The following is a 14,908-nucleotide window of genomic DNA, read 5'->3' as shown; positions in this document are numbered from 1 at the left end:
CTTGGGTAGTATGCTTTCCTGTAATCACCAATGTTACCATTATCAAGTACTGGGTATTCATAGTCTGTGCAGCTTATCCTCTCTTGTGCAAATCACCATCATATTAGTCAAAAAGTCATAAGAACAATCAATAATCAGAATATCCATGCATAATCTTGTAATATATTCAGAAGATTTTGCAAAATGAGATATGGTGTTTATATTGCTTCACTTCAACAGGGCAACTTTCGACAGTACTCATTTGTCATCACTGTACATTGAAAGTGCTTTTCAGTCATTGCAATGCCGATGTATAGCTACATGACATAAAGTGAGCTCTTTATTCTTGTTATCATGGATAGCGCCCTCAACTGTCAGGTGTGTTCATCATGTAAACTCCATTTAAGCTTCATCATGCTGAATATACATCAAAGTCTGCAAAAATGCTAACTGCCACAGATACAAAGCTCACAATGTTAACATACAAAAACTGATATGCAACCAGAAGATTGAGGTTCATTCAAATAATTATTTTGATATCTGTTTTATGATGGATTTTTTTTTCGTCTAAAGCAGTTGAAATATAAAGTGCATTAGATTTAAGAAGAAACAAAATGCAGAGAAATCCTTTCTCTTCGACATTAAAATTATCAGTTTTGTAAAGTGAATTTCTAGTCTTCTTTAACCCCTATTCCCCTCTATCTGGTCTGCAGAGATGCCAACTAGTAATTATTATGAGTATTTTGTACTGGTATTTTTGCCAAACATTGCAAGTTTCATAGAAAATAATGCTTTCCCAAATAGTATTAGCACAAGTCTTATTGCAGGAAAGGTACAAATACTGATTTTTAAAAAAAAATGCATTTTCAGCCAGCCTCAGAATACTACAATACACTGTTTACAAGGTTGGCAACCATACTTCTACAAGTATATGACGTCTGACTCCTGGACCCCTCCAATCACCCATTTTCTTACCAGTATTTAACCCTAAACCCTTCTTATCCAGCTTTTCCTTCTCCTAGACCACCTCCCACCCTTCTCCTACCCCAAGACCCCTCCCCATCTCCTTTCCTACATGTATGCCTAGATCCCTCCCATCTCCTACCCTCTAGATCCCTGCCATCTCCTCTCCTTCTCCTTGACCCCTCCCATCCTCTCTACTTCCTCTAGACCCCTCCCATCCCCTCCTCTACCCCTAGACCCCTCCCATCTCCTCTCCTACTCCTTGACCCCTCCCATCTTCTTCACTTCCCCTAGACCCCTCCCATCCCCTCCTCTACCCCTAGACCCCTAGACCCCTCCCATCTCCTCTCCTACTCCTTGACTCCTCCCATCCTCTTTACTTCCCCTAGACCCCTCCCATCCCCTCTCCTATACCTAGACCCCTCCCATCCCTCCTCTACCCCCAAACCCCTCTCATCCCCTCTACTACTCCTAGACCCTTCCCATCTTCAGTCCTATCTATCCCTACACCCCTCCCATCTCCTCCCCTACTCCTAGACCACTCCCATGCCATCTTCTACTCCTAGACCCCTCTCATTCCTTTTCCTACCCCTAGACCACTCCTACCCTCTCTCCTACTCCAGTCCCCTCCCACCCCTTTCCTACAGCTAGACCTTCCTAGCTCTTCTTCTCCATGCCCAAAGCATGGCATGTTATGCAAGCTGATCACATACAGTAACTGATAATTAACATGGACTGAGCTCTGTCTCCTGAAATGACTGATGCAGTGCATGTTTTCATGAATTGATGTTTTAGAAACAGACAGACAGACAAACAATCAAACAAACAAAGAGGAAGATGTTGGCATGGCTTTAACTGGTGTGCTGTTTGAGGATTTTTGGAGGTTTACTGTGGGTGCGTATGGAGCATGGACTGCCATGATAATGTTGGATCACTAGTTCGTCTGTTATCGATGTTGTCCTGGCCACCATCTGGCATTTAAAATTGAGAGTATAATGCTGGTAGTTTTCTAAGGCAATGTATGTAAGCAAAAGTGACTTAGCATTTTCTAAAACTATTTTGCCATGCAGTTATGCAAAGTCTGTGCTTATGTGGTAGTCAAAACGATTTAAAATTTTTAAAGTACCTGTACCACTGGAGAATTTGATTTCTGAATCATCAGAAATGTTTATTCTTGTTTGATTGTTTGTTTGTTTGTTATTCTTGTCCAGGTCCAGATTTATGCTATTGTGACACATAGACTCTTAATAGCTAGTTTAGGGTCCCCCAAATTACAGCACTACCTCTGGAGGTCATGCCATGTTTACCTCAGACGCCTGGGACTCTAAGTGGACACGGCACGAAGCACAAAGCAATAGTCTGGAGTGAGTCTGAGGTAAATGTCATGCTAGACAGCCTAGCATGAGTTTAAGTAACCTCCAGAGGTTGTCAGAGACTCCAACTCTTCCGCTTTCAACGGGAGATCTCCCGCCGAAAGCCCATTTTTGCATAATCTCCTGTTCTCCCGCTTGAGATTTTATTTCTCCCGCTTGAAATGATTTCTTACTCTGTGTCATCGTATGTTGTAAAATAAGCCGTAGATAGCACGAGATAACATCTAGGACCCTAGAGTTGGACCCCGGCAGCAAGGAACTTCGCGCCGATCAAGTTGGAGTCTCCTGTTTGCTAGGGGTTTCAGGCGGGAGAATCTCCAGATCAGAAGGTGCTTGGGGTTGGAGTCTCTGGGTTGTGCCATGTTTACTGCAGACGAGGGAACTCTAAACAGTCGCGGGGTAAACATGGCGCACACTTCAGTGACCTGCACTGTCTGTGGTGCAAGTGCTCCCTAGAACTGCCTGCCTCTTGAAGAGAAACTTGGGGACACTGGTTTCCGTAGAAACATACATGCTTCATGCTAGATGACCAGGAACTCTATTATGGAGGTCATTTTCACCAACCGCTGGGTTGCCGCAGTTCTACATTACACTGGTTTATATCTAGCATGTCTTCCAGATGTTCTCCGGTAAAAAGGGAACTCTATTAAAATTGGGTACATTGTACAAGTCAGTTTTATCTTCACTTCACACTTTCATTCTGTTCTGCCTTCTCTTGACAGGAGTAATGTTTCTAAGAATGAACAATTAATTGATTAGGCCTACATTTTGTGCAATGTATCATTTCCTACATCTGTGATGTAGTGTTCTGAATGACGTTGGGGGGGGGGGGGGGAGGGGGGAAAACATAACACATTGCATCATACTGACTTGCCAATTTGCAGATTGTAGTTTAATGTTTGATGACAGCTTTGGCAAGCATGTCGTTTCAGTTTGTTGTACCTTAAGTCTAACAAAATAACTTGTATTAACTGGACACATCACACTTCTTCCTTTGCCCTCTGGATGAAAGCAGGCATGATGGAAGGGGATGCAGTTATAAAGTGTGCACAACTGTAGATGCTTGTGTAGTATACAGGCGTCGCTGCAAGCACATTCTAAACTCTGCCGCTACATTTTTTTTCTGAAAATCTGCTTTTGGGCAAGTCCAAGATAAGGTCCCCTCAGAAGGCAAAATTTCATCTTTGCTCAATATTGACATATTTGGTATCATTTTGAAGCTTATGAGTTGAAGTTTTGATTTCCATGGAGGAAAAAATGATATTATGTAAATTTATGCAAATTTCAAGGGCTTCATTAGCATAAATGTAAAACACAGCATTACGTATGGGACATTTATAAAAATTCATATTTATTCAAAGGAAAGCAAATTATATTTGATTGATATGTGGACATAAGAAGTTCATCACATAGTTTAACTTGGTATGAAAATTTAGGGATTATGTAAATGATTATGCAAATTAGCTCGTGTCCTATCATGAGATGTCCCATGCGTAACAAAATGAGGTCATTTTTTTAGGTTTTTTCTGAAATTGCTAAGGTTATTTGAATGCCCTTTTGGAAAGTTCTAATTTATTGTTCAGAGAAATTAAATACCATAGAAAAAAGAAAAAACAGTAAAAGAAATATTCTTTATTAGGCATTGAAATAATGTTACGTATGGGACAAATGCGTTACGTATGGGACATCCTCATATATATTGCATGTGAATGCATGTAGCTAGCTGGGAAGGTCTCTCAGTACACAAATGGTCAATCATCCTGGAGAAAGCATCCCAACTTTGGAGCTACTTTTTGAGTTATAGACACTTGCAACAATACATGTACTTGACTGAACAATTTTCAGAAAGGGAGAGGGGAAGATGGCAAAATACACAATGAAAATCAGCATTAAAGGGATGGTATAGTTTTTGTAGAAATGGTGATTCGTTTCCAACATTTTATGACATGACTGGAAACCAATAATATGAATTACTAAAGAGCATACAATTCTCAGACTAGAGGAATTCAAAGTTAATTTGATGGAGATCCGATTTCAAACGGTTGTGATTTTTAAAAAAAATAAAGTAAAATTATTATTTTTTTTTTATTGCAAGTGATACACAAATTGTCCTTATTCAGTTTTCAATAGTAGCCACAACAAAATTCATGGGTATACATACTGAGGTGTGACTCAAATCAATGACCTGACTGCTAGACAGACATCATACATCTACTCGATTACTGGAATTCCACGCAGCAGGTATTGCTTATCTATTGAAATTAATATTTCTTGTGTCAAGTTGTTTTTTATTGAAACTAAATGGCAAACTGCCCTTCATCAATGGAAGTAAACACTTTTGAAACTATTCAATTTTTTAGTAGTAACTATCCTGATAAAGATAGGGCATACATACTCAGGTTGGTCATTAAAAAATATAGAATATGATTGAATATGATTATGATGGTAAATATTTGGGGGATGTTGTTCCCTTGACAATCTGGATCAGTATTTGAGTAATTTCAACTGATTCCACCTCAATAATTATGCAAAAATTTGTTTATGGGTATTTTGCAAAATTATTTTGCAAAATACCCATAAACATGGTTCTCCACACACTAAACGAATGGGGGACAAAGGGCATGCATACTCAGGTTGGTCATAAAAATATAAAAATATGATTGAATATGACTATGATGATGAATATTTGGGGAATATTGTTTCCTTGACAATCTGGATTAGTATTTGAGTAGTTTCAACTGATTTTACTTCAACAATTATGCAAAATACCCGTAAACATGGTTCTCCACACACTAAATGAATGGGGGACAAAGTGTCCCATACGTAACTGTCCCATACGTAACATGTCATGTCTGTCTTTGATTAGAACCTGTAATTAGAGCTTTTTGCCTAATGACATGAAACTTACCTGTGATAATCTTGAGTGTTGTGACTTTCATCACAGTGAGTTACAAGTTGTAGAATGAAATACTTTCAGAGAGTTTTGAGGTTGAAAAAAATGTTCAAAAAAACAAAATTTTTCTGGTCCCATACGTAACGGCACATATTTTCTCTTCTAGAATATAATTGTCAAGGTAATTTTTCTCAATTTTTTACATGATTATACTTCTCCTAGATATCAATCACCATGGTAAAGTTCAATATGATCAAAGGCCATTAACACTATTTTTCAGGTCATAAAAGTCTCTGAATGTCCCATACGTAACGCGCATGTTATCTTGGACTTGCCCTTTTATTTTTGGCTCAGCTTGTAATTTATTGGTTTGCCATTACTTAATAGGTACACATGGACAAGTGCCAAAGTAAAAGAGTGGAATTCGAATATCACTCAGAGTGAATTGTAAGTGTGTTTGAGTGGAGAAAACAATATTCATGAATATTAAAAGTGACATCTTCAGAGAAAGTTTATTCACCTGAATGCAGTGTAAATGTACGGAGCAAGACAACATACTGTACAGTGAATGGCCATAGTACACTAGTCAACTCGATTAAACACAACCAACAATGGAAGTGAAAGATTTTAATACTTCAAGCAATATGTTCCAAACTCAATTCTCTGTATTTCATGTTATTTCCTTGTTCTTTTTACAGCAAGCATTTCAAGGCAAAGTCATGCTGCGATCTTTCTGCACATCCACAGTTTATCAGTTTCAGATCAGTTTCTTACAACTTTGTATGTTTCTTAAAGTCAGTTTTCCGCATTGGAACTGACTGATTGTGGGAGTTGAATTAAAAATGTAGATTGACTTTGAGAAAACTGTATAATTATTATAATTAAAAAGGGATAGGTTAATGTTGAAGTTGAACTACACTGTACATTGCACAAACTCCAGAATAGATTGTTTATTTGGTATTATGACAGAATTAAGAGAAATTAGATGTTTCTTTCTACACGTATCTCAAACTTGACCATATCAAGAAAATTTCCTTTCCTCTCCTGACCAATCTGCTAACTTTTTAAAAGTTATTAAAGAAGAGTGTTAAATCGAAATAGTGATATTACAATATATGGCCATGAACTTCACAGTATGTTGACTTACATGTACTTTTTCTGAATACATTGCATACTCTGCATGATGAAAACAAAAGAAAAAAATAATGAATTGCAGCTAACAGCTTATCAAAATGCTTTAATAGCATGATATTGTATCTTGTGTGACTAATTTGAAAATTTCACATGCTGGCTCAGTAACAACACAAACCTTTAAATGTTCAACACCAACTTTTAATCGTATTTCTTCATTTTTTTTTTAATTCATGATTTTCTTCTATCATTTCATATTGATATAATGCTCCTAACACAGGGAATGCTTTTGAAATAAATTATGTTTTACACCCTTATTCAAACATTTCTGTTTGTAGGTTTTTTCAAAATTCAAGGAATATGATGTAGGGTACAATTCATCTTGATTTAAGCCATTCAAAATCAAAATTCTTATAAACCTAAAAAGGCTGCCATCTTTGCAGCATATGTCTTCCATATGCTGCAAAGATGGTTTTGAAATTCTTGCTTCATTCCTAGACTGTAGTCCACAAAAATTGACTTTAGGTGCTCAGACCTACAATGTAAGTGTTCCCTTGCTTTCTTTTGACAAATCCCTTGCAAGTCAGTCCTATTTTGGGCTTGATATTCTGCCTCTTCAAGGGATAGTCCTATAAATTTCCTCTGTGAATGATTTATTCATCATGTCACTAGCATAAAAATTTTCCGATGCAGATCTTGATATGAGACAATCCAATGGACAATTCAAGAAAGGTGAAATTGGTGTTTGAACATTCCCATTCGTGGCTGGAAGCTTTTCCAATAAATGTTAGAAAGTCAGTTTGTTTAGGTAACATAATTTGTCCCATCTGATGCAAACTGTAACACAATGCCCTTAATGTTTGATAAGAATTGATGAGTTTAAGTGGCGACATATTTTGCTGCCAAATACATTAATATGTGTATGAGACTGTTTAACCCATGGAGCCTCAGAAACATTGTGTCCTTGGTTTGACATTTCTTTTAATTATCAATTCTTTTTAGTGTTCATAAATAAGTGAAATGGAAACTTTCTTTCAGTTTAGCTCTACTTTTGTCTTCTTTCCATTTCCTTTTAAAATGTTGGTTGCAGAATCATCAAAAGCCGCTGAATCAGTACATTTCTATTAACTGACCTGTGGATTTTCAACAAATGTAAAAAAAGAAAAATAGAATTTATGTTTCTGAACATTATAAAATGGCAAACCTGTGCTAGATTTCTCCTGATTTAATGCAAATTTATTAATGATGTAATCAAATTTCATCTAATCTTTCTGCGGTGTAGGACAAGATTACCAAATAGTTGAATTTAATGTTAACAAGAAGATTTTTTGCCAAAAAATTACATGTGGGCACCGTTTCATGAAATTTGTCAAACTCTGACAATTTCAGTAAAAGACTTGGTTTTGATTGGCTGAGTAGCTCTCAGCCTGGTCACTGACTGATACTATCATGGTTAAAAATTGTCAGAGACTGACAACTTATCAGGGCTGACAACTTTCATGAAATGGTGCACAGGACTTTATGGATTAAGAAAACTTCAGGAGTAATAAATTAGGAATTATGAACAATAAAATGCTACTTGTTGCCATTAATTTTTGACATCTTTAAATCATCTATAGAAATTAATGGGTACTGAACCAATGAAGAAATCTTGAGTCATGTTCTGTTTGTAATACTATATGATTGATTACTAGACTCCAAATGTGAACAAAATACTCCAGCGAGTGGTTTGAAGAAAACAAAAAAATATGTGATTTTTCTGCTGCTGATTTTGATTTTGTTCTTGTTTTGTTTTTGTTTTGTTTTTGTTTTTTTTAACCAAAATGTAGCTGTTGAGATTAACTATAATGGCGTGCACCAATGTCAATGTTTTGCTGCCAGTAAAATGCATCAGAACTTTTGGGAATGTGGAGAGTCTTGTATCATTAAAAAGAAAAAAAAAGGTGGTAGAACAGAGACAAGTTCAGACTCTCTTGTGATTAAAGGCTGGTATGTTTGTTTGCATAATGATGACATTTTTATTTTAGTTCTATTGTACTTCACCTGACTATAATTCAATCATGTATGTGGTTGAAACTCATTTTTCATATGTACAGATGTTTGTAGACTAGTGTGATGACTCTCACAACCTTCTGAAGATCAGGTAAAATTGTCAGACATGATTTATATGATAGCCTCAACCTTGGATTTGAATACCCTGGTAAAATTTTTCTGATGGCTGAAAATGATCTATAGCATCCTATATTTGGGGACCTACATTCCTTTTTTTTTTTTTTTTTACATTAGGTGCAATGAAATGCAGTTCTTAAAGGGATGGTACAGTATTGGTGGAGATGAGAATTGGGCTTTTAACTTTTTGCGAGATACCAAGAAAACACTTATGATATAGTACAGAGCATACCATTTTAAGAGGAATTCAAAGTTTATTTGATTAAAATCGGGTTTGGAATGACTGAAATATCCCAAAACAAAGTAAAACAAAGCAATCGTAATAAAGTGTGGGTCCCACACTTTATTAGAATCGTTCTTTTTTGGATATCTCAGCCATTTCAAAACCAATTTTCTTCAAATAAACGTTCAATTCCTCATAGAATTACATGCTCTTTCATATTTCATAAGAGGCTTCTCATTATTTCACCAAAAAATGTTAGAAACCTGAAAGTAGGTCTCAACCAAAACTGTACGATCCCTTTAATTAATAAGATCTTTCTTTATTGAAGTCTAAACTTTTCTCTATAAAGCATGCTGGTCATGATAGGGTTTAGATGAAGATTACAACATACTGATTCATATCTGTGCACTCTAAATGTGTAGATTGATCTCATTTTCATATTTTGTGCATGCATAATTTAAGTTTTCTCTTTAACCAATTTATTTCATTTATCTCTGATGCTGAAAACAGGTGTTTGTCTTTTTTCCCCTCTGAGGATGCTTGCTCTTCCTCAACACACCATCATTTACATCAGATGTGATAACATTTGCACCATATTATTACTTGTGCATTAACAATGTCATTAGTAGGAATCACACATTTATTTCATGCTGTTTTGCTTGTAAACATATTCAGAAACATGCTCTTTTCCATATATATTTCACCACTTCACAACACTTTACGAGTAGATTTAAAATTCTTTATTGGAAACTACATTTATGTGTGAACACGGAAATCACTTCTGTGGAACAAGTTCAGATTCTACATGGAGCAAAATAATGATTTGTGGTGACAATAGCCATGTTCTATCTTTAAAAACATGATGTTATCAGTATGGAGTCCTGTACATCATTGTCAATAAAAAAAAAAACAGCAAATGTGATGAGTATAAAACAGCACAACTCCAGAAATTTTTAGAGATATGGGCAAGTCCAAGATAAGGTCCCCTCAGAAGGCAAAATTTCATCTTCGCTCAATATTGACATGTTTGGTATCGTTTTGAAGCTTATGAGTTGAAGTTTTGATTTCCATGGAGGAAAAAATTATATTACGTAAATTTATGCAAATTTCAAGGGCTTCATTTGCATAAATGTGAAACACAGCGTTACGTATGGGACATTTATAAAAATTCATATTAATTCAAAGGAAAGCAAATGATATTTGATTAATATGTGGACATAAGAAGTTCATCAAATAGTTTAACTTGGTATGAAAATTTAGGGATTATGCAAATGATTATGCAAATTAGCTCGTGTCCTATCATGAGATGTCCCATACGTAACAAATTGAGGTCATTTTTTTAGGTTTTTTCTGAAATTGCTAAGGTTATATTAATGCCCTTTTGGAAAGTTCTAATTTATTGTTTAGAGAAATTAAATACCATAGAAAAAAGAAAAAACATTAAAAGGAATATTTTTTATTAGGCATTGAAATAATGTTACGTATGGGACAAATGCGTTACGTATGGGACATCCTCATACATAATGCATGTGAATGCATGTAGCTAGCTGGGAAGGTCTCTCAGTACACAAATGGTCAATCATCCTGAAGAAAGCATCCCAACATTGTAGCTACTTTTTGAGTTATAGACACTTTAAACAATACATGTACTTGACTGAACAAGTTTCAGAAAGGGGGAGGGAAAAATGGCAAAATACACAATGAAAAATCAGCATTAAAGGGATGGTATAGTTTTTTGCAGAAATGGGGATTCAGTTTTCAACATTTAATGAGATGATTGGAAACCAATTATATGAATTACCAAAGAGCATACAATCTTAAGACTAGAGGAATTCAAAGTTTAGTGATGGAGATCCAATTTGAAATGGTTGTGATATAAATATTTAAAAAAAATATAAAGTAAAATGATTTTTTTTTTTTATTGCAAGTGATACACAACTTGTCCTTATTCAGGTTTCAATAATAGCCACGACAAAATTCATGGGTATACATACTGAGGTGTGACTCGAATCAATGACCTGACTGCTAGACAGACATCATATATCTACTCAATCACTGGGGTTCCACGCAGCAGGTATTGCTTATTTATAAAAATTAATATTTCCTGTGTCAAGTTGTTTTTTATTGAAACGAAATGGCAAACTGCCCTTCATCAATGGAAGTAAACACTTTAAACTAGTACTCAATTTTTCAGTAGTAACTATCCTGATAAAAATAGGGCATACATACTCAGGTTGGTCATAAAAATATAGAATATGATTAAATATGATTATGGGGAATATTGTTCCCTTGTCAATCTGGATCAGTATTTGAGTAGTTTCAACTGATTCAATTTCAATAATTATGCAAAAATTTGTCTATTGGTATTTTGCAAAATTACTTTGCAAAATACCCATAAACATGTCTCTATACACACTAAACGAATGGGGGACATAGGGCATGCATACTCAGGTTGGTCATAAAAATATAAAAATATGATTGAATATGATTAGGATGGTGAATATTTGGGGAATATTGTTTCCTTGACAATCTGGATCAGTATTTGAGTAGTTTCAACTGATTTTACTTCAATAATTATGCAAAATACCCATAAACATGGTTCTTCACACACTAAATGAATGGGGGACAAACTGTCCCATACGTAACTGTCCCATACGTAACACGTCATGTCTGTCTTTAAGTAGAACCTGTAATTAGAGCTTTTTGCCTAATGACACGAAACTTACTTGTGATAATCTTGAGTGTTGTGACTTTCATCACAGTGAGTTACAAGTTGTAGAATGAAATACTTTCAGAGAGTTTTGAGGTTGAAAAAGATGTTCAAAAAAACAAAATTTTTCTGGTCCCATACGTAACGGCACATATTTTCTCTTCTAGAATATAATTGTGAAGGTCATTTTTCTCCATTTTTTGCATGATTATACTTCTCCTAGATACCAATCACCATGATAAAGTTTAATATGATCAAAAGCCATTAACACTATTTTTCAGGTCATAAAAGTCTCTGAATGTCCCATACGTAACGCGCGTGTTATCTTGGACTTGCCCATATGTGAATCATCTTGTAAACTGTTGTACACGTGTATGCTTGAAATCAGTGTTGTCATCTTATGAACTGAAGACAATATTAGACTAAATCAACACTCATCATTTTTTAAATCTCTTCTTGGCCTCTGTTTATATTCTCTAGTGTCTACAATTGTATCTAACTACCTATTCAAATGTTTTCTGAAATAATTTCTCTCATCTTTGAGTTGGAGTCAGGAAACACACTATGATGATCTGTCTTTTCCTTTCTTTGTTGAGCTTCTGACTATGGCAATACCTGAGGCAGGAAAGAGACCTCTTGCAAAATGTACAAAATTTCATCCAGTAAAAGTGACATCTTAGAATAAGTGGCTTGAGGTAAGTGATTACCCTTTTAACAGATAGATTCATAAAGTTGGATGTATGAAGCATACACACTAGTGTGCCAAATCTTGTCTGATCCTTTGCATGAAATCACAGACTTTACAATCTGCCCCCCCCCCCCCCCCAATTTCTGCGTCTCTCTTTCAAACACCACAGGTACAGCAAGACAAAGACTGGGTTGCAAAGTGCTGGCCAGAAGACGGGAGCAGCTTTCTCCAGCTTCGGCACAGCGGTGACCAAGAAGCTAGGCGAGGTTCGAGAGTCAAATGCTTTCAAGTCCTTTGAGGAAAAGGTCTCCAACACAGCAACATCTCTCAAGGTAAGTCAAAGAACTTTACTATTGAAAAAAAGGGGTACATGTTCTCTGATGAGAAAAATTTGTTAACATTTTTATGAACTTGAAAGAGGCAAATGACAAAAAGATATTTTCCCTGTTGTCTTTAAACTCCCAGTGGGATACTTATTAACATCAAAATCAAGAAAAAGAGCCATTTGTTGTTATTTAAGTAATCATGCCAATGATAACATGACATAGACTTTTATGAAAATTTGATCTTATGAAATAAAATTTAATGCATTTTACAGAAATCTTGTGATTTCCATAGATGAAAGAATAACCCTCTTTAAACACCTTTTCAAGCCATGGTGGATATGAACCTTTATTTGTTTCATTCTTTTTTTTTCATTGTTTCTGCACTTCTTATACAATCAATTGAGTATATGAATATAAGAACGACCCAAGTCCATGGAAGACCATTTCGAGTAAACTAAAAAAAACTTCATATCTTTTTTGTTTGTCCAATAATATTCTATTTAACTGTGATTGGAAGGCAACATTGTATATACAAATTAGAACATATATTATTATGACAATTAACATTTAACATTAATTGTGGAGCGGCCATTTTGTGTGATGGACTTGGGTCGTTCTTTGATTCATATGCATGATATTCTGCTATAGAGATGAGAGAAGGACGAGAGAGGGCGCTATAATATGAATGTAAGAATGACCCAAGTCCTTCATTCTTACATTCATATAAGATTTAACTCATTTATTTCAGGCACTTCCGGGGGTAATTAGAATTTATCATTTATACACAAGATGAGTCCATGCAAAAGCTACAATTTCCAATGTCAAACTGAATTTGGCCAAAAATTGGACTTGGGTCGTTCTTATATTCATATACTCAATTATATTTGATTTCTAGTTTTGGTAATTATCGACGTGTACCATAATCTTCCACTGTCATTAAATATGTCCCATACAGCTCTACTTGCCTTTGTATTGAACATCAGGAGTGTTAAGAACAATTGCCTTTTCTCCTCCCCTCCCCCCAACATTCCCTCTGCCCTGACCATTACCTGTTGCTTGACCAGACCAAAGTGTCCGGGACTAAAGAGGAAGAGTCCAGCTTTGAAGATGTCCTGCAGAGTACGGCTAACCAGCATAGCCCGGACCCCCAGCCAGAGCAGCCCCTGCCAGAGGAGAAGGTTCCCATGTAAAGCTGGCTGGAGTTGTGGGACAGCCATACAGAGAGAATGTGCTTTTGTGAAAAACAGTAAGACACAGGAAACGCAAAAAGAGTCATGGACTGTTTGCCAGCTGGTGATGAACAACTTTTATGGGTGTATTTTGTCGAAGTCTATCACACCTTATAGATTATTGAAAAACAAGTATATTGTCTTGTTTCCTTTCTCCTTTATTTTTCAATTTATGTTTACTAGGATAAGTTTAGCATTGTATGTTTTCTTTGGCTGTGTTGATGGTGTATTTAACAATAATAAATTTTGTGATTAGGCATCTTTGTATATCAGGTACATGCCGCACTACACATATAATACAATTGCTTTCTCTGTAGTTGATGACAGAATCCAATGACCATTTTACCTGTTGGATTCAGTGCTGTTTCCTCAAAGTGTAGCAGTAAACCCTATTCACATTGCTTCTCATCATGGCACATGTCTTTGGTGACTGAACAACCGTTATGCTTTATGTGTTGCCAAATAAACAACTCTGAATTAATACAGATTAAATTATTCAACATTTGTTGTGAAGTATAGTATATCACTTAAATCCACTACTTCGTATGTGGCAAATCAACTTGTCTGTTCACTTGTTTCGGTGTCTATCGTTAGTTGTATTTGCCAAAATGAGAGACCGTTACTGACTTCTTAATGTGCTATTCAGCTTTGCCATTTCAAGAAAAATTCTAGCACTGTTACTCTTAAACTGTAAGAGCACAATTGCTAGAATTCTGCTTGTGAAGTGACTCTGATATAGGTCTTTTAACCATTTTCAGGGTCATAACTCTTGTGTTCTATCAAAGGCATTGTTGCTGTACTACTAAAAGGGGAAGTTCTTTTTTTTTTAACATGTTTAGTGAATGCAGAGAGATTAGTGAAATAATATGTGAAAGTTTAAAGGAAAAAGGCAAACTGTTCAAAAAATATTGATACTTAATAAAGTTCTGGTTAATTCTTTGCACTGCCCTCTTTGGATGGAAACTAATGACTTTGGTTGTTACCATAGCAGGATTGGGGAAAAAAAAAAGGAAATTTGAATGCAATTTCACAATTCCTTTATAATTTTTTTTTTCAACCTACAGATTCTCATATGATGTTACTATGATAAACAAATATTATTCTGGAGGAGCTACGACGTATAGATCAAGTGTTCTTTTGATGCCGTAGAGCTGTGAGACTTTCTGTATGAATAACCTTTCTGCATTCACCACCTTTCATTTTAGGGAACTTCCCCTCAACATT

General features: G+C 35.6%; 1 protein-coding gene across 3 annotated transcripts in view; it reads left to right on the top strand.

The window, feature by feature from the left end:
• The window catches only part of LOC139716087 (tumor protein D54-like), a 29,208-nt gene extending 14,536 nt beyond the window's left edge, over positions 1 to 14,672 (top strand). For all 3 annotated transcript variants that reach the window (XM_071627642.1, XM_071627641.1, XM_071627644.1), the window contains 2 exons: positions 12,299 to 12,461; positions 13,520 to 14,672. In XM_071627642.1, coding sequence (XP_071483743.1) covers positions 12,299 to 12,461; positions 13,520 to 13,645 — 289 coding nt within the window. In that variant the 3' untranslated portion in view covers positions 13,646 to 14,672. The remainder of the gene's footprint in view (positions 1 to 12,298; positions 12,462 to 13,519) is intronic.
• Positions 14,673 to 14,908: the final 236 nt, after the last annotated feature.

Source organism: Diadema antillarum, unplaced genomic scaffold (genome assembly GCF_040938485.1).
Source record: "Diadema antillarum isolate AM-2024a unplaced genomic scaffold, OU_Dant_1.0 scf00000060, whole genome shotgun sequence".
In the NCBI taxonomy this organism is placed as follows: domain Eukaryota; kingdom Metazoa; phylum Echinodermata; class Echinoidea; order Diadematoida; family Diadematidae; genus Diadema; species Diadema antillarum.
This window is presented reverse-complemented; position numbering and strand designations above follow the sequence as displayed.